Source organism: Protomyctophum bolini (genome assembly GCF_963924005.1).
Source record: "Protomyctophum bolini genome assembly, chromosome: 6".
NCBI lineage: Eukaryota > Metazoa > Chordata > Actinopteri > Myctophiformes > Myctophidae > Protomyctophum > Protomyctophum bolini.
The window spans coordinates 24,591,700-24,612,575 of NC_137867.1; the positions used below are offsets into that span (position 1 = coordinate 24,591,700).

The window sequence follows — 20,876 nt, forward strand, 5'->3', positions numbered from 1 at the left end:
TTGATTGATTGTTTATTTAACTGTATGTACTGTATGTAGAATGGGTACATTTCAAAGAAAGCTGTCGTGGAAATTATACTAACACAAGACCACTTAAACTAAAAGATGAGGTGAGGACAAGATGATATGAGGCATTCAGTTCAATTTAATAGAGATCTCTAGAGCACAACCATCTTCCAGCATGTCGGATGACTGAACTCCAGAACAATACATGCATGTCAATTTTATACAGTCTTACTCAAAGGAGGAGGAGGACCTGTTGGTCACATGACCAGACAGGTAGCCTCCACATCAGACAATGGGACAAATCTAATTAGAATGACAAGTGGTCGAAGTCTAGTAAACTTAGATGGGTATGAATAAACTGTGATGAATGAGCATGACCACACAAAAGAGAGGCTGGGCTGGTGTTGCTAAACAGCTGGAGTCCAGGAACTGTCCCACTGACACTTTGGTCATAACAAAAGCCTATTGATATGGGAAAACGGTTGATTAAGAGTAGGAGAGGCCTAGAACTCAGTGTGAACCACACCCAGTTTGACTAGACATCAGGATAAGTAATTTACAATTAGTGGTGTGAATGCACAATTTCATATTTCCCATTACAAAGCACAAGTCAATTCAAAAACTGTTACTTTGTGGACGACACCATGATAAAGCACTAAGACTTGTTTACAACAGGGTTCACCATTTTCAATTCATCAGAACATTTAAAGACGTACACACTTCTATTAAAAATGGAAATCATATAAAGAAAGCAAAAAAGGGATAAACATGTACAGTATAGGGAAAAAGGGGTGGGGGGAACTCAGACTTTATTTACGAATTGCAGCCGTCCGTAGGTGCTCTTTGAGAGCGGTTTTGAAAGAGATCCCATTTCACATGTCTTAATGGCTGTTGGTAGGGCGTTCCACATTTTAGTGGAATAGGAGCTAAATTAATTTAATCCCTTGTTTGAGCCGAATCTTTGTTGCATGTGGCTCCCTCTGGTGTTGTGAGTGTGGACTTCGTTGACATTAAGGATGTATTTGGACAGGTATCTTGGTGCAATGGTGGTCTATTGAATCTTGAAGACAACTACATGCCAGGCACATGCCCTCACATCAGCAAAGTCCTTATTTCTATTGCAAGATATTATATATATAAGTCATGCGGAGTTGCGATTACTACTAGTTGCATTGGTGCGGTTTGGCCTTAAAACACAATTTTATGAATTAGACTGGAGCACCGAGTCGGTAGGTAACGATGGAAGTTGCAGATCCATGTAACTGCAAATTGTCATAGCTTAGATTAGAAAAATAATTTCACTGGTTTGTTCCTTATTCATTGAACTCCACTGACAGCAAAGCTATGTCATTGTTCCAGTTTTGCGTTGAATGCAGCCACTTTATCTGCCAACTTAAATACAGTTGCCACTCAGCCCTGAAGTAACAGAGTTCATTTAGCAGATTAAATATGTAGCACAGGTAAGCAAGTTTTTGCGACCCATTCCTTGGCAGTGACGTACATAAACATGTAATCGCGTCACCAATCTTCTAGATGTACATTCGGATACCTGATTTCTATGGTCGCTGCCTGTTGCTGGCCAAAGCTGAGCCCTTAGCATGGGACCAACCTATCCAGAATGGAGAATGGTGAATCTGATTGGCTCTATGCATGGTACCACACCCAAGCAGGAGATCTGATGATGATAAAGTCAGCATGATAAGAATCCTGGCCTGAACAGGTGAAATGGGCATATACTGGTATAACTGATATAACTGGCTCTGACTTTGGTAAGGGTAACAACACCCTAATTACCCTACAATTATCCAAGTCATAATAACAATTTGGGCCTAACCTAAAATAGTGTTATTCTCATATGAACAAAAGGGCACTTTTATCTTATCTGTTTTATCTGTCTGGGGCACTTTGATCTGTGGCAGATCAAATGTCTGATGATGGTGACATGTATAGGCAGTACCTATATATGCTCAAGCTAGATGTTGATGTTCAAATGTATTTGTTGAATTCCATTATCAAGCTGCTGACAAACCCATGTTTTACTCGATTGAGCTTGCCCTGTAGTATAGATAGTCCTGGTCAAATACAAATGATAGCTGCTAAGTCAAATTTAGACATTTTACCTAGGCTACAATGTAGCCTGACAGCGTGTCACAGGTTCGAGTCCTAATCCCGACTGCCTTTGCTCAAAGTTTGCTGCATGTCACTCCCCATCTCTCTAGGCTACAATGTAGCCTGACAGCATGTCGCAGGTTCAAGTCCCGATCCAGACGGCCTTTGCTGCTTGTCAGCGTACTGTCCTATCTATAATAAAGGCATAAAAGCCCCCAAAATAATCTAAAAAATCTAAAAGAAAATCTAGTACTAAACAATGTTTTTTCTTAATATCAATACATTGCTGTATTGAAATTCAGACGTTTTCAAAATGCAAAGATTTTCTAGATAATGTAAAAAATATATTAATAATTGTGAAAATATCAGATCTACAAGCTCACAACACATTGTTATACAGTGTGTTGTGAGCTTGTAGATCAGCTATTTTGGAATATAAACAGGGTTTAATTCATTATATACTAGAGTCAAAAGTACCCTATAACATTTATCTTTGAAATGTCAAGGAGTGAAAGTTTATAGCATTGTAAATACCAATTGTCTGCCTCTGTGGACTAAGGTGCAACAAATGTCTGGTGTAATTGAGAAGCAGACTATAGGACAAAGTTTGAACTGAGTTTAGTTGACTTGTCTTCGAGAGACATACTGTATGTTGAAAGTGTTGTTCAAAGAATTATGCATTTTGATTTCCTCTGAGAGATAGAGATTGATCCCCATGATCCCATGCTCAATTAAATATAGTTTCTAAAGCTCATGGCATTTAAAGACTATAGCTATTTAAGAACAGTCATGTGGAGGATGACTGATACAGACGGCAGGAATTCACAGAACAATGGCTTCAGTCATTCATTTTCTTTCTTTGGTGGTATACAAACGTCTTGAACTTTCTCTCAAGCGAGAATAATACACAGGTTGCAAACAGACAAAATATCAGTCAAGAAATGTCTGAATCATCCTTTCAGGACCGTGTATGAAACTCCAGTCTGACCATGTATGAAGTTCCATCATTTAAATTAAAATCTGTAGACATTGTTTTGTGAATTAAGAATGGTCACATATTAATATTTTGTAAACATATTTGATCAATTTGTAATCAAATCCTGTATATAGGGCTATATACACATGTATATATATATATATATATATATAGGGGACAAAACACAAGAAAGATACAACACACTCTCCTTCCCTTATAACTCGTTATTAACATACTTGCCATGCAGTACATGGGCAGTACCATTTTTCTTGTCACAATTTTACCCCTTTTTTGTTGGGTGTTGTGGACCTGTATGCCCTTGCATTTCTTCAGCACATCTGTTACGACCCAAAGTTGGAACCCGGGGATGCGTGGTGTAACATATTTTGTTTTTTAAAAGGTGAAAAGCTGCCTCATGGTGGCACAATAACAGGCCGTTCTGGAAAATGTGGGGCTCATCGTTGGCATCAAGGGAGTGTGTGTAAAGTTTGGAATCGACCGGGTTAACGGTGCCGGAGATTAGCTGGTAACAGACGGACGGAGTGCAAAACATACTCTCCCCATGCCTTCGGCTGGTGGAGACAAAAAGCAGGGAGGAAAAAGGAAAGGATAACCATGGTTGCATAAAAAACAGGGATAGTGATTTATTAATAAACGTAAAAATGTAAACAAATAAACAAGTCCTTTAATCTAACATAAATAATATACAGCAATGGATACACAGTATAAATGAAAAAGAAAATAATTTAGGCTGTCAATCATTTTTTGACAGCCTACACAAGCTACTGAGGACATAATTGAAAATATATCACACATAATTATACGAAAATGTCCATAACTTTTTCTGCAATGTTTCCGGCAGTGCAGGCCGGCCTCTCATTCTGTGAAAAAACACATATAAAAAGTATGTCATGACATCACAGGTCTTCTCAAATTTTGGGTGACTGGCTCCCTGACTATAATGCTAAAGTAAACTTAAAACAAACAGACAAGCCAGAATCTAGGCCAATTTGTGCCCTAGGCAAGCTTTCTTTTGACTGAATATGGTACATCTTTTAAATCGTCCCACCAAGGTAAAGTTCAGATTTTGAATAAAGTTCAGGTCTCTCCTGCACAGTTTGTATTAGTTTTTGCACTTTATCTCAAAAGTATTGTTTGTAGAACTTTTTAAATATCCCTTTCATATTGCCAAATAAATATGTAATATAACGGGGATTTCTTGAGGGCTGTGGCTCATATGGAGCTCATAACCTACATTAGGGGTGGGCAACCTTTTATGGCACAATTAAATACTTTGCCGTTTTCCTGTGAAAACCACTGGTGCTTTTTGTATCAACCAAAATGCCCCTTGGGACCAAACTTTCAATTTGAAAACATGATTGCTCATTTCTTACTGCCTCATTATTAGTCAGATTATCATGGTTCAAGAGGGTAACTCACTTCAATATATGTTTAGATTGAACATTGTATTTATCATACAACATAATGAACAGGAGAGTGTAAATATTTGTATTTACACATGCTTTCATGCTGCCTTGTGTTTATAATGAGCTCTAATAACCAATAACTATATTGATTCCAGAATGGAAAAATTGTAACTGACATTTATACACTGTAAAATCCTCAGTGTTATGTTCCATTTTCTTATTGTTGTACTCTCAGAGTATGATTTTACTGTGTACTGTGTGACTATGACATAGGGACATAAAACAGGAGATGCTTGTTGAAATCTATCTGTCTTCTCTGATATTTCCTGTTTCAGGTGCATTTCTGATTCCCTACCTTACAATGCTGTTCTTGTGTGGCATCCCTCTGCTCTTCCTGGAGTTTACTATTGGGCAATATACCCGTTTAGGACCGGTACATGCCCTTGAGAAAGTCTGTCCCTTGTTAAAAGGTGAGTAACATTATAGAAAATGGTTTCCCACATGCACAGAGAGCAATCATCTGAATGACTTTGGTATTTTTTATAGAAATGCATTCACAATAAAATAAAATAAAGCATAGAGTTGATATCATTCTGAGAAAGTACAAATGTAAACAAATGGACCCATGAGGTTCCATTTGTACACTCTCAGACAGTGTTGACTCTGTTTTGTATATTAGTTGATCGGAAACAGTCTGAAAAGAGGAAAGGGTCTAGTATAGAGTGGCTACATATGCACAAAGCCTGGCACATGATGACATGAATTACTATGTCAAACATGATTAGCCATGAGCTCAATCTTGTACAGTAAACACTGTACAACACAAACAGGTTCCTGTGTCTGTGACAAAAATGTAATTAAATGCAATACCCATTCCACAGAGCATGAACAATTTGGACCCACTTCAAACAACCAAAATAAATAATATAAGTACATATAAGTACAGAGATTGTTTTGTTGACATTGATCACAGAGAGAGATGTAGATTAATTATTTATTTATTTTCAGTTTTATTAATTCTGTGTTCATCCAATTAATATAATCTCCTGCTTATTTAAGCTTTGAGTTACAGTAGTTACTATTTTAAGCAACAACTTCATAATATACTATACACAATAATTGTTGTATGACTGTAAGATTGGGTAGTTGTTTTTTTGTTTCATGAAACAGTTGTGTAAGACAAAACTTACACAACTGAACACAGTTCAAACACAACTATAATTATGTATAGTATTCTATCTTGTATTATGTTTATTTGTCAATGTATTGGCCTGTGATATTGTCTTAAACAAAGGTGTGTGTGTGTGTGTGTGTGTGTGTGTGTGTGTGTGTGTGTGCGTGCGTGCGTGCGTGCGCGTATGTGCGTTTAACTGATTGTTAGTGTTCTTTTTTCATAAAATTGCTTTACAAACACAGTTGATGGCTGAGAACTTGCTAACAAATTCAGAGTCAATGCCAGAATTGGATTGAATTCATTGATGTATTAAATGTATTGTATGTATTAAGCTAATTTCACAAAAATAGTGGGAATTTATCAATAATATTTTACATACACTCTAATCAATTTCTGTTCAAAAGCAAGAGCCCAGCCATCAACAGTCACCTCTCCTGGGTCTGATTTGCAAAGGCTTTTCTGTGTCCTGTTCTAACTTACGGCTTTTCTCCATAGTTTTTTATCTCCTCAAAAACAGAGATAGTCTACCCGGTCAAAACATATGGGCCATCACTTGATTTATCGCTCATTTCTGCCTGGTTAATGCTCTGTGCTAAGAGAGGGGCAAAAGCAGGTAGTTCTCTCTACATATTCTTCTGCTTGATAATTCTATTCCACTTGGTGCAGTAGAATGTGATATATTTTGTGAGTAATCCCCCCCACCCCCCCCCCCCCCCCCCCCCCCCCACACACCCCACCCCTTTTAAGAGCCTTATTTCAGTGTACATTAAAATCCTCAGCGTTCAGTTAAACTGTTAAATTGACGGGCTCATTTGGTTTAATAATTTGTACACTGTCAGTCAGAGTTACAAATAGATATATTGGGGCCAGAGATCGCATTATGCAAGTCATTTACGGTCAAAAAGTCAGAAAATACAAATCCCTCCAGACATCCTGTCCGGTAATAAAACAACAACATGACAATTCATTATTATCACCTCCAATCAGACACATTGCAAATCCTCTGCACCTTCACAAGTCCCTATCTCTCTGTCTCTTTCTCACACACACACACACACACACACACACACACACACACACACACACACACACACACACACACACAATGGAGAGATTCAAGTCACATTTGAGTAGTTCTGTGCGGAAGGAACAAAACATCTCTAACCACAGACACATGGACATTACCCACCACTGAATAGACTATTATGTTGCCATAATTTTTCTGAAGTGACTATTTTTGTACAGAACCCTTTCATTCATTATTCTGAAGAAAATGTGTTATAATAATTAATGTAATAAACAAATAGATGATTCATCATTTTGTTGAGAAACCATTATGCGCGCAGCCACGCACACGAAATGGGTAGCTTATTCATCTGCTTGTGTAAGATATCGGCTATAGTACATTTTTATATTACTACTTAATATTACAAATTTCTGTCTCCCGGTCAGCTGGACTGTCTGCTGTGTTTCAGTCGCTTTCTCTCTGTCCACTTTTCCTGTCTCTCTCTCTCTGTCTTTATTGAACAAAAATAATAATATTTTTCTTTAAACAACCCCCAAATGGATAGATGAACACTGGGGATGTTACTGTGTTATGAACACCAGGAAGAAACGAATATCCTAATAGCAAACATATGAAAATAACTTGAACTGATGAATCTTCCATCTTTGTGAAATAGGTTTTAGACAGTTCCTCTTAACACTGAGGCCTTCCCATAGCTTCACTGTGCTGGCTTGTTTTTGAATTCTGGGGATTGATACGACTTGACAGGGAGAACTGAAACATCATAAGCTACTTGGAGCGAACAGCCATTTCAACTATATGAAACAACAAGCACAGTATGACAACAATAGCAGAGGAGCTTAACATGGAGTATGGCCAGTGGTTCTAACTGATCTCTGAGCTCAGAGGGATTTTCACTGGACTCTGTCATTGTGTTGACTCAGAGGTGTTTTTCAGCTGCCTCTCCCTTGGTATTTACCAGCTAGGGAGATAAGAGCCATTGAAGCAGAGCATTCCATCCGATCTCTGGCAAGGGGGCACATTTTTTTAGGACTCTATAGAAAAACATTATGTCATGTTTGTTTTTTGTTTTTGAGCGGTGCCACTCCAACTCACAGCTGTGTGTCTGTCTGTCTGTCCATCCGTCCGTATGTATGTCCATTTCATTACAGACAGCTGCAGTGACCTGGGGTGGCACCGTTAGGCGGCATGGCCGTGTGAGCCAGTACAGTACAGTACAGAGTATAGAATACAGAGTAAAATGCAGTGCAGTAGAGTGCAGAGCACAGTACAGTACAGAATACAGTAAAGTACAGTACAGTGCAATCTTAGCCTCAATTCCGAGAAAACACTGGAAAACATTTTTGGATTACAATGACATTACACCAATGTATTAATTCTGGATTAATAGAAATCAGATTCTCGGGTTTGGCACAGGAGGATTAAACCCAAGATTCTCAGGTTCTGTCATTTATTGTGTTAAAGGTCTGGTGACATCAATATATAGCGTGCAGTACAGTAGATTACAGTGCAGAGTGCAGTACAGTGTACAGTACAGTATAAGTACTACAGTACAGTAGGTACAGTGAGACTATTACAGTAGAGTAGGCCTACGGCACAGTACAGTACTCGTAGTACAGTACAGCACGGTACAGTATGAGTAGTACAGTACAAGTAGTACGAGTACTACAGTACAGTACGTATAGTTGCACCGCTCAGTTCACACAGGTGTGATTTTTGAATAATGTCTGTTGTCTGTGTTTTATACAGTATGTCAAAGACATGCTTTGGGAATGGATAACCCATCAGGTGGCTTAAGGTTTACCGAGACCATTGTATAGTGATTTACAAAATGAATGTAGGTTACTTTCTTTAAAAAAATATATACTTTTGGGGTTTTCTGCCTTTATTGATAGGACATAGTGAAGATAGACAGGAAACGGAGAGAGAGACTGGGAATGACACACAGCAAAGGTCATCGGGATCGTGACTCGAAGCCGCGACACGCTATTAGCCATGCGTCTATAATATAGGTGGTATGCGCCTGGACCGCTAGGCCAGTGGGCGCCCCATGAATGTAGGTTACTGATGCATTAAATCATATTATTATTAATAACTAATAAAAGCTCACTTTTTCTGTGTGTGTGTGTGTGTGTGTGTGTGCACATGCACGCGTGTGCGTGTGTGCGCGCATGTGTGCGTGCGCATGTGTGTACAGCAGGGCTATTCAACTAAATTGTTCAAGTGTCCACATTATATAAAGGCTAGATGGCTCACGGTGGAGTCTCCGACGTATAGGCCATCTTGCTGAGGTGCTACAGTACAGTATGATATGGCAGCTCAAACTAAAATACTCATAACTCACTCAAGTCTTGACGGATTTACAAACGGGTTGGTTTATTACAAACATTATCAACGTGGCTATGATTCAGGATGCTTATATGCTTAATGTTATTTTTTATATGAACGTCATATAAAAGCATATAAGTATGCAGACATCTCTGACGTTTATAACAAACCAAACGGTTGAAAATGTAGTAAGTTATGGTTATTTAAAAAGTACATGCCCCATAGACACAATGTTATGCTGCCCAGTAAGATGGCCGACACGTAGCGACGTCGCTCTCCATTGGTCAGTAGCGTGGGTGAGCCATCTAGCCTTTCTTATATATATCTATGGGATGCATTGTCAGAAACCCAAGGGGCCGGACCTCCGCCGCCACGAGCTATTAATCTCATATGTACACTTGACAACATGCTACTATATTTTCACAACTTTTATTATATCTTTCTTATAATAGATGTAGACCTACAGTATTTGACAGTGCAGCAACATAATTACCTTCCTTGATGCATTAACAAGTGTCAACAAGCATCAGCATCACACACAGCTCCCCTCTGCAGTGCTCTACTGAAAGTGACTGCATGAAGTCTGTCTCATTTCTCTCCAAAAGCCCTTGAATATGATGGAATATGATTAAGGATTTATGTGATTAGTATTTTTTTATAACTCTTCTGTGGGCCGGTCCAACTTGATCGGCGGGCCGGATCCAGTTGAATAGCCCTGGTTTACAGTATAGAATCTTTTATGGGATTCTTCTGTTTTATCGAGTTAAGGCATTGCACCGGCTAAACATTTACTGTAGAATGGGAATATTACCTACAGTATTTCACCAGGTACAATATGTTTGAACATGCAACAAATTTACTTTGGTGAGGTTGAAAAAGGTTGCAAAGTAGTGAACACAAGCCCCTAAGAAAGATATTCAGTCTGTCCAAATGGCCAGCTAAAAACTCCAGAGGTACTTTTCATTCACTGACTCTGTCGTCTTATCTCCCTCTGGAAGGAGGCAATATATATTTTTAGGATAATTAGTTATAATTTGCTATAATATTAACTTAAATATAGTTAGTTGAATATAATAATACTTTTGAAGGTGTAAATAGTGTACAGCATATTACAGTCAAGTTGAGTCAACAAAAAAATGTTAACAGCAGAACTACATATTCATTAACTAAATATATCAATCGATACCGGTTGCAGGCATTATATTTTATGTAATATAGCTGAAGCAGCTGACTTTTGCACTTTTGCCCTTGAGTTATCAACTTGAAATGTCACGTCATGAACCGGTTACATAATAAAGTAATGCGGGCACTAACATTCCAGACTGTGCGCTCCACAGATTCACTTAACAATACGAATTAATTGTTATTCACACATCACCAGAAGAGAATGCAGTGCAGCATCCACCACTGTGCACTGCTCATGCATGACTGCTGCAGAAAAGGACTCTGATTCGTGCCTTTTTCACTCCATGTTACTCTGCAGGTGTTGGCTTGGCAACAGTTGTCATCTCCTTTGTGCTCTGCACTTACTACAATGTGATAATGTGCTGGGCATTGTACTACTTCTTCAACTCATTTGAAGCCCCCCTCCCCTGGCAGTCCTGTAACAACACTTGGAATGCCATTGGCAACTGCTCCAGTGGTTTCCCTGGTAATGTGACACACCTGCACTCTGCAAGTCAGCAGTTCTTTGAGTAAGGAATATTCAACACCCTGTAAAACAATGTTAACTATACAATACAGTACTGTCATTAAAGGTTTCATGACATTCATTTTTCGTTTAGGTTTTATGACCTCAATTACACTTTGAACATTCAGTGGAATTTCTGTGGTGTGGAGTTTTCTCTGGGATTTGGAAGCCTTTTGAGCTGCAATGAAAACAGGCAAAACATTGAAAACAGTGACATCTGCTGGCAAATCCTATTAACATATGGGATTTGCTGGCTCTTACATCACAAACAGCAGGAAAATCAGAGCACTTGTTTGAGGCAGAAAACCCCAGACCACAGAAAATCTACTGAATGTTAAAAGTTCAGCTTTTTTGGGTGCAATTGAGCTCAGAAAACCTAAAACAATGAAGAAAAATCACAATCCCTTTAATGGGGACAAAAAGTTAAATTGCTGAATAATAGGATTCATTTCAATTGTATATCACAGCCTTTAAGTCAATATTTGGATGCAGTAATGAAATTCATTGTATTTCTAATTTCATACATTGTATCCATATTATCCCAGTCATAGACTCCTGGAGATAACCAGTGGCATTGAGGAATCTGGTGGACTTCGTTGGGAACTCCTTGGCCTTCTCCTGATGGCCTGGACCATTGTGTATTTCTGCATATTTAAAGGTGTCAAATCCACTGGAAAGGTTAGAGAAACCACATTAGTATGTTCATGGATCGATGAGTAGTATTAGTACATTTGCACTGTATGAAAATATAACTTTGCAATTCTGGGAAATTGCAAGTGTGGTTCTGAAGTACAGTATGATTTTGATGTATGTCAGGCGGACCATTTGCTACATGTCACCCCCCTACTTTCTCTCCCTGTCTCTCTACACTAAGTATCAAATAAAAATAAAACTGAAAAAAACAGGGGGGAAAAAAATCATTCAACAAAATGCTCTCATTGATGGCTCTTTTTCTTTATTTGTGCCCTGCAGGTTGTGTATTTTACAGCTGTATTCCCATACTTCATCCTGTTTGCCCTACTGATCAATAATGTGCAGCTTCCTGGAGCAAAAGATGGCATCCTCTACTTTGTGACACCAGTGTGGAGCAAACTCCTTGAAGTTAAGGTAAAATGGCTTTTTATGACAAAGCATGGATTGATTGATTGATTGATTAACAATTCTTTCAAAGTGTTACTGCTTGTAGTGCAATTGTCTCTGTCATGAACGAACTCAATGTCCAGACAAAACCACACAAATAATCATGGATGAAAGTAAAACAAATTTATTACATTTATTCAAATTGGCTTAAGGGCGGACAGGCCGGCGGACCTCTTTTATCACCATGACTCAGCCATGCACATAAGGAGTTCTCAATGCAGTCTAAACTCAATGTGTCGTCATGGCATCAGGTGCGAACAATTCACTCAGCTCCATATATGGGCACAAATAGGGGCAAGTCCATATGAGCATAAAAGGGACAAGGTCACAAGGATAAAGAGAAGATTATCAGTCAGTGGTGGTAGAGCATTTGACTGCAGATCAAGAGGTCCCCAGTTGAACTCTGGGTGCCCCCTGTCCAACATGTCTCCATAATATGGGCATAGAAGGGACATGGACTGATAGATACAGAGATCTCCATATACTGGTCTAACTGACATCAGTGGAGGTGTGAGGCATAGCACGCGAGTGAAAGTGGTTCATGTAACTCCAGTTAAGTATGCCTTGGCTTGTGGCCTTGCACTACATCGATGAGCGTGTTAGCCAATCAGAAGAAGAGAACACAGCCATCCACGTCCTGTTTCTGCTGCGCCATTTTAAAACCCATTTTTTCTCTGAATGTAGGCTGCATCTGTGGTGATTGAACAGAACGCAGACGTTCTGGGATAATTTCTGATTTCTGCTGCGTCACGGTGACAATATTAGCGCTTCTGAACAGAAATACTTTACTTTAGACGGTGGAGGGATGAAAACACCTGCGTGCACTTTAGACGGACATGCAGAGTTATTAATGGCGAGAGAGAGAGAGAAGTCATTCCAGTTTGCTCGATCAGGTGTAGCTCATCCTCCTGACTCCTCTGTCAGTCTGACCGCCTCATACACAAGCTTATGTAAAGAAGGAACAGTCAAACACGTCACGTTCTTACTTGGAGACACGTTTGATGGAGAAAGGTTAACGAGAGCCGAGTGGACAAGTGTATGAATAAATATTATCTTTGAATTACTGCAACCTTTGTGAAATGTCTTCTTTTATTTGATTAATGTCATGTCACCCTAATTCAAAGATTGTGTTTAGTTAATACGCATGTCGACTAGACTCTCAATGACATAACTGCATTCCTTTGTGCAGGAATTTCCACAGAAAATAATTCAAGGGCAGCAAAAAGAAAAACACTCCAGTTCATGAGTAAACACACACAAGTTACACAACTGGGTGTTCACTATTTCCATTAAAAAAAATCACGTTTTGGTGGGGCTGAACCACAAGCAGAGTGGGAGGGTCATCACAGTTGGTGACAGAGCACTGTGACAAATGGTGCATTTATATAGTGCCTTTATCCAAGGCGCATTACAGAGATTGTGCATTACATTCACCCATTCACACACCGATTCATGATGAAACCATGCAAGGCACCAACCTGCACATCGGGAGCAATTTAAGGGTTCAGAGTCTTGCTCAAGGACACTTCTTGCTCAAGGACACTTCGACACTAACTCTTTCAAATGTTTTTATTGGCTCTCTTGCATGAACATAGGGTACATTAACGCATGTGCGTCAGAAGCATTGTAGCCGACGCACACGCACATCAGATCACTGTGGCGTCAGATGGAACTGTACCTCTCCTACACATAGCAAAAGGAAAAATTCTAAAGAAAGTACTGTGCATGTCCTTTTGAACATTATAACATCATTAAAAGTATGTTTCTGTTTGCCTTTTAGGCTTTGTAAACAAAAACATGCACAGGAAAAAATAAATCAAATAGCTTATACAAAGCCTATTGTTGAAATAAGAAAAGACTGACAATGACAATTGTCAACAATAACCAAAATAAATAATGTGCTATGGCCAAAACAGAAGAAAAAATGGGGAGTGTCCACACACGATATGTTTGCTCCCAGTCCTCTCTTTATTTCAACCAAACAACGTTTCGCCCCTCCGGGCTTACTCAAGTTACATGGGTATAGCATTGGAATCCTTAAATAGGTCAGAACTAAATAGGTGTCGTCTCAGTTAATAGTTAATAAACCAATAGGTAGGCTGTTTGTGAGGATCCACTCCAAAAAAATATCAATACTATATTTCAACAAATAGCCTATACAAAGCCTATTGTTGAAATAAGACTGACAATGACAATAACAAAAATAAATAGCCACAGGTTACATATTATTTATTCATTTCAACGTATATTTGTTTCTTGCCCCGAATGCTCGAAATCGGGTTGAGAGTGGAAGAGGGTGGACGATAATAATGGAACTTATGGAAGTATAATATTTCTGTTTATTTCACCCAGCTATTTTTATGATGACAGTTGAATGGATTTTTTTGTAATGGTTATGCAAAATAATTGTGATTAGCTCAAATAATTACATCAGACAATTATGTAATAACTAGATCAGGCACTCAGAAGTCTGCCGGAAGTATTGCATTCTCAGATTTTACCACCAGGCGATGGCAGTTTCAGGGGCTTTGTCAGAGTCCCCGTTGTGTCCCTTTTGTGCCCATATGGATATCTCTGTATTTGTCTACCTGTGTCCCTTTTATGCTCATATATGGAGATCTCTGTATCAGTCAGTCAGTCAGTCAGTCAGTCCCTTTATGCCTATATATATAGAGCCCTGGTGTATTCAGAATATGACCATATATTTACAGTTAAATACAGTTGGCATATGGGCATTATGCAGGCCCGCCAAGGGGGTCAGTGACCCCTTAATTGGACCATCTTGACCCCCTAGTCATGATATATTTTTCAAAGGGCACATGCCACTTTTTACCCTGATTTCGACTACAGCTTTCGCACCACACCGCATAGCGCTGGCCAGGAGTATGCTTCAATGGTATGAGCACCGTCTGCCTGGTGTGTGTACTTACTTATAAGCTTAGAACAAATGTCTTGTCTGTTCTTGTTAAATGTATCAATCCAAATTTATATAAACCTGCATATACAAAGGACATAAATGATGAAGCAACCACAACACAAATCACAGCTGCTGCCGAGCAGGGAGTCCGCTGTTCTTTGCTCGGGGAAGGGGGGCTTTCACCATTACTGCAATTCAGGACACACCAGAGTCATTTAAGGAGAGTTGCGTCACCTCCGTTGACTTCACAGTTACCCTTGAAAAAAAGTCTAATATTATTAAATATCTTATATAAAATATTTCTTTTAAATGAGAGATGTAGGTAATTTCAGTGTAATGTATAGAGATTTTGGGGTTTTCTAGGCATGCATGTACAGAAATGCCAATCCATTCTATTTGTTTGGGTGAGACCGGGTTGGAGCCACTATGACTGAAAATCCCTAGCCTAGCCACCCAGAGAGCTCTGCTCTGGGAGAGAAGCGAGACTCATCACAGCGATTTTTGATGGGCGCTAGCCCCTCATATGCCCACCGTTTGTGTAAACACAAACATTGAAGACAAAAGTGAGGACATAAAAGTGAAGATGCAAATTGTGATTGGCTGGAATGACATTTGTGATGATTTGGCTGAGCACGGAATGTGAATGACTGCTCCAACCAATCAGATTGCTTCCTCTAAACAACCTGTTATATAATTTCAGTTTATTAATATCTAACCTAACTTTATTCAAATGGTCATGCCAGAGATACACATTTTATGAATAAATACAAATGTTGGGAAATTGGATAATTATTCCAATATTAAAAGAAATATATAATTTAGCTTTGAAAAATGGTTGGCAGTAATGTTACGTTTTTTAAGTTACGTATACGGCACCCCCCCCCCCCCCCCCCCCCCACCTCTCTCTCTCTCTCTCATTAGCAGGCAACAGTGCAGCACTGTCCCTCTCTCTGTTTCTGGCACAACAGCGCCCCTACTGGTACTCATTATACTGGTGCTAATTAACGTCACATAGGTGAACACATAGGTGAACATGGACATTGCTGTTCCTTGGAGTGGTTGCACCACTCAAAAAAGTAAACTGCACTTTAGACTTTCACTAACTACAAATATCTCTTACTTTGTGGTATCTTTTCAACATAGGTATGGGTTAATGCTGCTGCCCAAGTTTTCAACTCCCTTGGAATAGGATTTGGCAGCATGATTTCGATGTCCAGTTACAACAAGTTTAACAACAACATCCTCAGGTAATGATTTTGTATTTCTATGTATAACTGTTTACAATGTTTTTTATTTGTATTGCTCCAAGACATTATGATAGGCAAAAAATAATTCTATCCAATTGCCTGTTTGTTTACATGTCAGTGGCAACCACATGATAAATGGCAGTTCTGGAAACAAGTGGACTTTATGTGTTTTATTGTGAGTTCGGTGGTCATGGGAAATCGTTGTTTACTTTTTCATTTTTTTTCTTCAGGGACACTTTAATTGTATCCCTAACTAACTCAGCCACTAGTGTCTTGGCCGGCTTTGTCATCTTCTCAGCAATTGGTTACATGGCTCATATCCATAACCTCCCTGTGGACAACATAGCTACAGATGGTAAGGGCTTTGTGCTTCCTGGGGTTTATTTATTATCTTTTCTGTTTGCCTTTGTATTGAATAAAGGAACAAGGCAGGGTCATGGAATAGTTCTCTCCGCCATTTATGCATATCAGTTTGACATACAAAAGGACCTGCCAAAGAAGAGCATACAAGCAGACCAGAATATACTGTAGAACTACTGTAAGATAAACACATGTTAAAATGTTGGAAATAACTTGGTTGAGGTCAAACGTCAAAATCGATTTGGGCCATAATTTAAAGATGGAGTGCCACAATGTTTGTATTTTTCCAGTTTTTCATGTGTTTATGAGGTGACAGTACTTCATTAGACCCCCTGGAGTCGTTTTTATGTGCAATGGTATATTCCCTTTGTATTTAGGGTTTCGAACCCTTGACAGTCAACAATTAAATAAACACTGATGTATGTATGTGTGACGTATAACTATCGCACGCACACACGCACCTCCCCCTCATTATATATATTTTTAAATACGACAACCTCTGTGGGCAGAGCTGCCACATACACACGTGTAAATTTTGAACATGGCAGCCGCAGGGTACTCACCGCAGGCGAGTCTGTACCAAACTGTGTGACAGCTGTCAGTCATATGATTTTGACACATTACCAGCTGACAGCAGGTGTGATCAATGGCTGAAGATTGATTTAAGCAATATTACACGAGAGGGTTTTCTTTATCGTCATTAATGCATGCCTGCGGTGCCGTAGGAACTCGCCAGAAAGCAGCAGCACCGATCACGGGTGAACATGTATCAGTTTGACTGCATGTCGTATCGCCTTGTCTGTCTATGACACCTCCAACCCTTTAGCTGCGGGATTTATTTTCTCTCCTCTTAACAGCACTTCTGAACATCGTATGGAAAATGTAATGGTCGCAGTAACCTACAGGTGTCTCTTGTTACGACGTCGTGAAGAAATCAATGGATGCGTTAAGATTACTGCGACTGCCTTCAGATTTTTCATACGATGTTCAGATGGTAATAATTTGACATTAAACCGGCACAACCTACTGACATGGGCGTGACCAACTCGAAACATCTCAGCCAGGGTCAGAGCTAGCAGCTAGGGTAGGCTACATAACATAAAGCAAGTAAGCAACTGTTTGTCAATAATAATAATAAAAGACAAATCTGTGCCTGCATGTGGGCACGCACTGGGCAGAAGTGTATTATTAAAGGTATATTCAGTGATTTCACTCAAAAAAACGTAGGTTTCGTTTTTGCCTTGGGACCCAAGCTTTCATCCAATCAGGATAGAGAACCAAAAACGAAACCTAAGGTTTTTTGACCCCCAGGGGTTAACTGGGGACAGGGAGGAACTCCTTATATGGTCAGCACACTCTGTAGTAGAGAGGATTATCACAACAAAACAAAAAAATAAGTGATATTTGAATTAAGTGAAATCACTGAATATACCTTTAAGGGAGGGGTACAATGGTTGCGATGAATTAATGCACATTAAAATGAGAGCATATAGTTAGATGTTTTACTTTTATGTGTATACTGTAATATACTAGCATGGTGTGGTGGGGGAAATTAAATAATGAATGACTGTTTAATGGCTGGTTGTTTAAGTGATTATTTGCAACTTTTAATAATAATAATGAATTTTATTTATAATGCACTTTACATTCCTCAGAATCTCAAAGTGCTACAGGAGACAAAAATGTAAAACAGTAGGCAAAACATATTTTATGTATGAGCAAGCAGACACATGCGATTGATTATACCAGGCTTGAGATTTTAAGTCCCTTATCTGTCCCACTTTCCTACATTAAATGCATAATGTACACATGCAATAACTTCATGAACCACCAGTGGTCCACAGACCACCAGTTGAAAAGCCCTCCACTTAGATACCACACCAAGGGAGGCGGGGGGGGGGGGGGGGGGGGGGGGGTCACACAGCCATAGAAGGCTAGATGGCTCGCTCGCGGCCTCGCGCTACTGGCCAATGGAGAGCGATGTCGTCACATGGCAACCATCTTGCTACAGGTAGCTCGCCCACTCATAACATTGTGTTTTTGGGGCATATACTTTTTAGGGCAGATTCACACCGAGTCTGATTGATTCATTCGGACTGTTCCCGGATATGATTGCCTGGTCCCCACTGGCCATGATTCACATTGGCCTTGAAGATGCACCCGAGTACACTTCATTCAACTGTAATGGTGGCTTTCACATTTCAGCGATCCGTATCCGAGTACACTTCAATCAGTCCCGATGCAGTCCCGGGAATGGTTGGGTGATCCGCTCCCGGGAACGGTATGCAGCAGTTACATTACGACAACATCTGCTAAGTGGTCCTGAGTGCGCACCTGGGACCATAGTGTGAATCTGCACTTAAATAACCATGACTTGCTCAATTTTCAACCGATTTTCAAACAGTTTGGTTTGTTATAAATGTGAGAGACGTCAGCATACTTATAATGGACTTTTATATAAAAAATAACATTAAGCAGATAATGAATCATAGCCACATTGATAACGTAATGGGTGCATGCTTTTGGTTAGACCAACCCTTAACGCACCCCTCACCAAATGCTATGTCTAACCAAAGTATGCCTCCCTTTGTGAATCCGTCAAGATTTCAGCAAGTATTTTTGTTTGAACAGATCACCAGCTACCATAGAATGTACCAGAAAAGTTCACAGTAGCAAGATGGCCAGACGCCGGTGAACAATGGTGGAGACTCTGCCTTGCCTTTATATATGTCTCTATGCACACAGCCATTTTACTGGGCCCTTTCTTAATCCTGCAATGGTATGCAAATCTCAAGGGTGAGGCATGACTTGTTGGAGCAGAGCTGGGTCTGACGCTAGCGGGTCTGACTGCCTATAGAAGGGTGGATTAAAGTAAGCCAGTTTGGCACACCTCACCTATAGGAGAAAAGCAAGTGCTCACTTGCGTTACTGTAGTATTAGTTCCGTTTAAGGGGGCAGAGATAGTTGTGCCTGTCACCAGTTGTTTCTAATAATGTGTATAGAAAATATATGGTCAAAGTTATGTTAACTTATTTAATTCCAAGGTTTTAAAACATTTATCTGTGGGCAAAACTTGCTAGAGCAATGTGTGGATGAAATTCCTAATTATTAAGTAAAAGGTGTCCTTTGTTCCATTTCTCTTCTGCCTTCCTCAAGTTGGCCTAACCACCAGTCATTCATTATTCATGGGTTGAAGAGCTCCACATTGTGTCTTTTGCTGTGGTGTCTCAGCACATATGCCAGGTGACATAACAGGTTGTTTGTTTGTTCTCGTGTGTCTTTCATTGCATTTGTGGTGCATTATTAAATTATCCTTGTCTATTTCAGGCCCTGGCTTAGTCTTTGTCATATACCCTGAAGTCTTCTCAACCATGCCTGTCTCGCAACTATGGGCCCCCCTCTTCTTCTTCATGCTTCTTTGTCTGGGCCTGGATAGTCAGGTATGACTGTCTATTTTCTATCTCTGACTCTCTCTCCATCATGTCTCTTTGTCATGCAGAAAATAAGAGTTGGCACTCTAGTCTAAACTATAAAAGGAGACTGACACAAATCTGAAAGGAGGTTGTACTTCCAGGGTAGTATGCTCTGGGTGAGCAACGTTCATTGAGATGAGTGTGTGGGGAGACTCTTGAGAGTGTCAAATGAATCCATTTGGTTTCATTTGACACTCTCAAGAGTTAAAGATCTATAAGGGTCCATTTGGTTACCAACTCTCCATCATTTAGCTGGGGACCACCTGGAACATCCTCAAGGAGCACTGGTGGTGCCCGGGGGTGCAGTACTTTAAGGTCGATCTAATGCTCCGTCGGATTATAGTATGCCTCCCGGTCCCCGGACCACTGATTATAGTATGTCTCCCGGTCCCCGGACCACTGATTATAGTATGCCTCCCGGTCCCCGGAGCACTGATTATAGTATGCCTCCCGGTCCCCGGACCACTGATTATAGTATGTCTCCCGGTCCCCGGGACCACTGATTATAGTATGTCTCCCGGTCCCCGGACCACTGATTATAGTATGTCTCCCGGTCCCCGGACCACTGATTATAGTATGTCTCCCGGTCCCCGGACCACTGATTATAGTATGTCTCCCGGTCCCCAGACCACTGATTATAGTATGTCTCCCGGTCCCCAGACCACTGATTATAGTATGTCTCCCGGTCCCCGGACCACTGATTATAGTATGTCTCCCGGTCCCCGGACCACTGATTATAGTATGTCTCTCGGTCCCCGGACCACTGATTATAGTATGCCTCCCATTCCCCGGACCACTGATTATAGTATGCCTCCCGGTCCCCGGACCACTGATTATAGTATGCCTCCCGGTCCCCGGACCACTGATTATAGTATGCCTCCCATTCCCCGGACCACTGATTATAGTATGTCTCCCGGTCCCCGGACCACTGATTATAGTATGCCTCTCGGTCCCCGGACCACTTCTCTAAACTATAAAAGGAGACTGACACAAATCTGAAAG

The 20,876-nt window shown here is 40.1% G+C and overlaps 1 protein-coding gene across 2 annotated transcripts in view; it reads left to right on the forward strand.

Annotated features, from left to right (window-relative positions):
• The window catches only part of LOC308317192 (sodium- and chloride-dependent GABA transporter ine), a 30,099-nt gene that overhangs the window by 2,529 nt on the left and 6,694 nt on the right, over window positions 1–20,876 (forward strand). For both annotated transcript variants that reach the window (XM_080766046.1, XM_080766047.1), the window contains exons 2-8: window positions 4,854–4,988; window positions 10,531–10,741; window positions 11,283–11,415; window positions 11,710–11,844; window positions 15,938–16,041; window positions 16,272–16,396; window positions 19,729–19,841. In XM_080766046.1, the coding sequence (XP_080622172.1) occupies window positions 4,854–4,988; window positions 10,531–10,741; window positions 11,283–11,415; window positions 11,710–11,844; window positions 15,938–16,041; window positions 16,272–16,396; window positions 19,729–19,841 (956 nt within the window). The remainder of the gene's footprint in view (window positions 1–4,853; window positions 4,989–10,530; window positions 10,742–11,282; window positions 11,416–11,709; window positions 11,845–15,937; window positions 16,042–16,271; window positions 16,397–19,728; window positions 19,842–20,876) is intronic.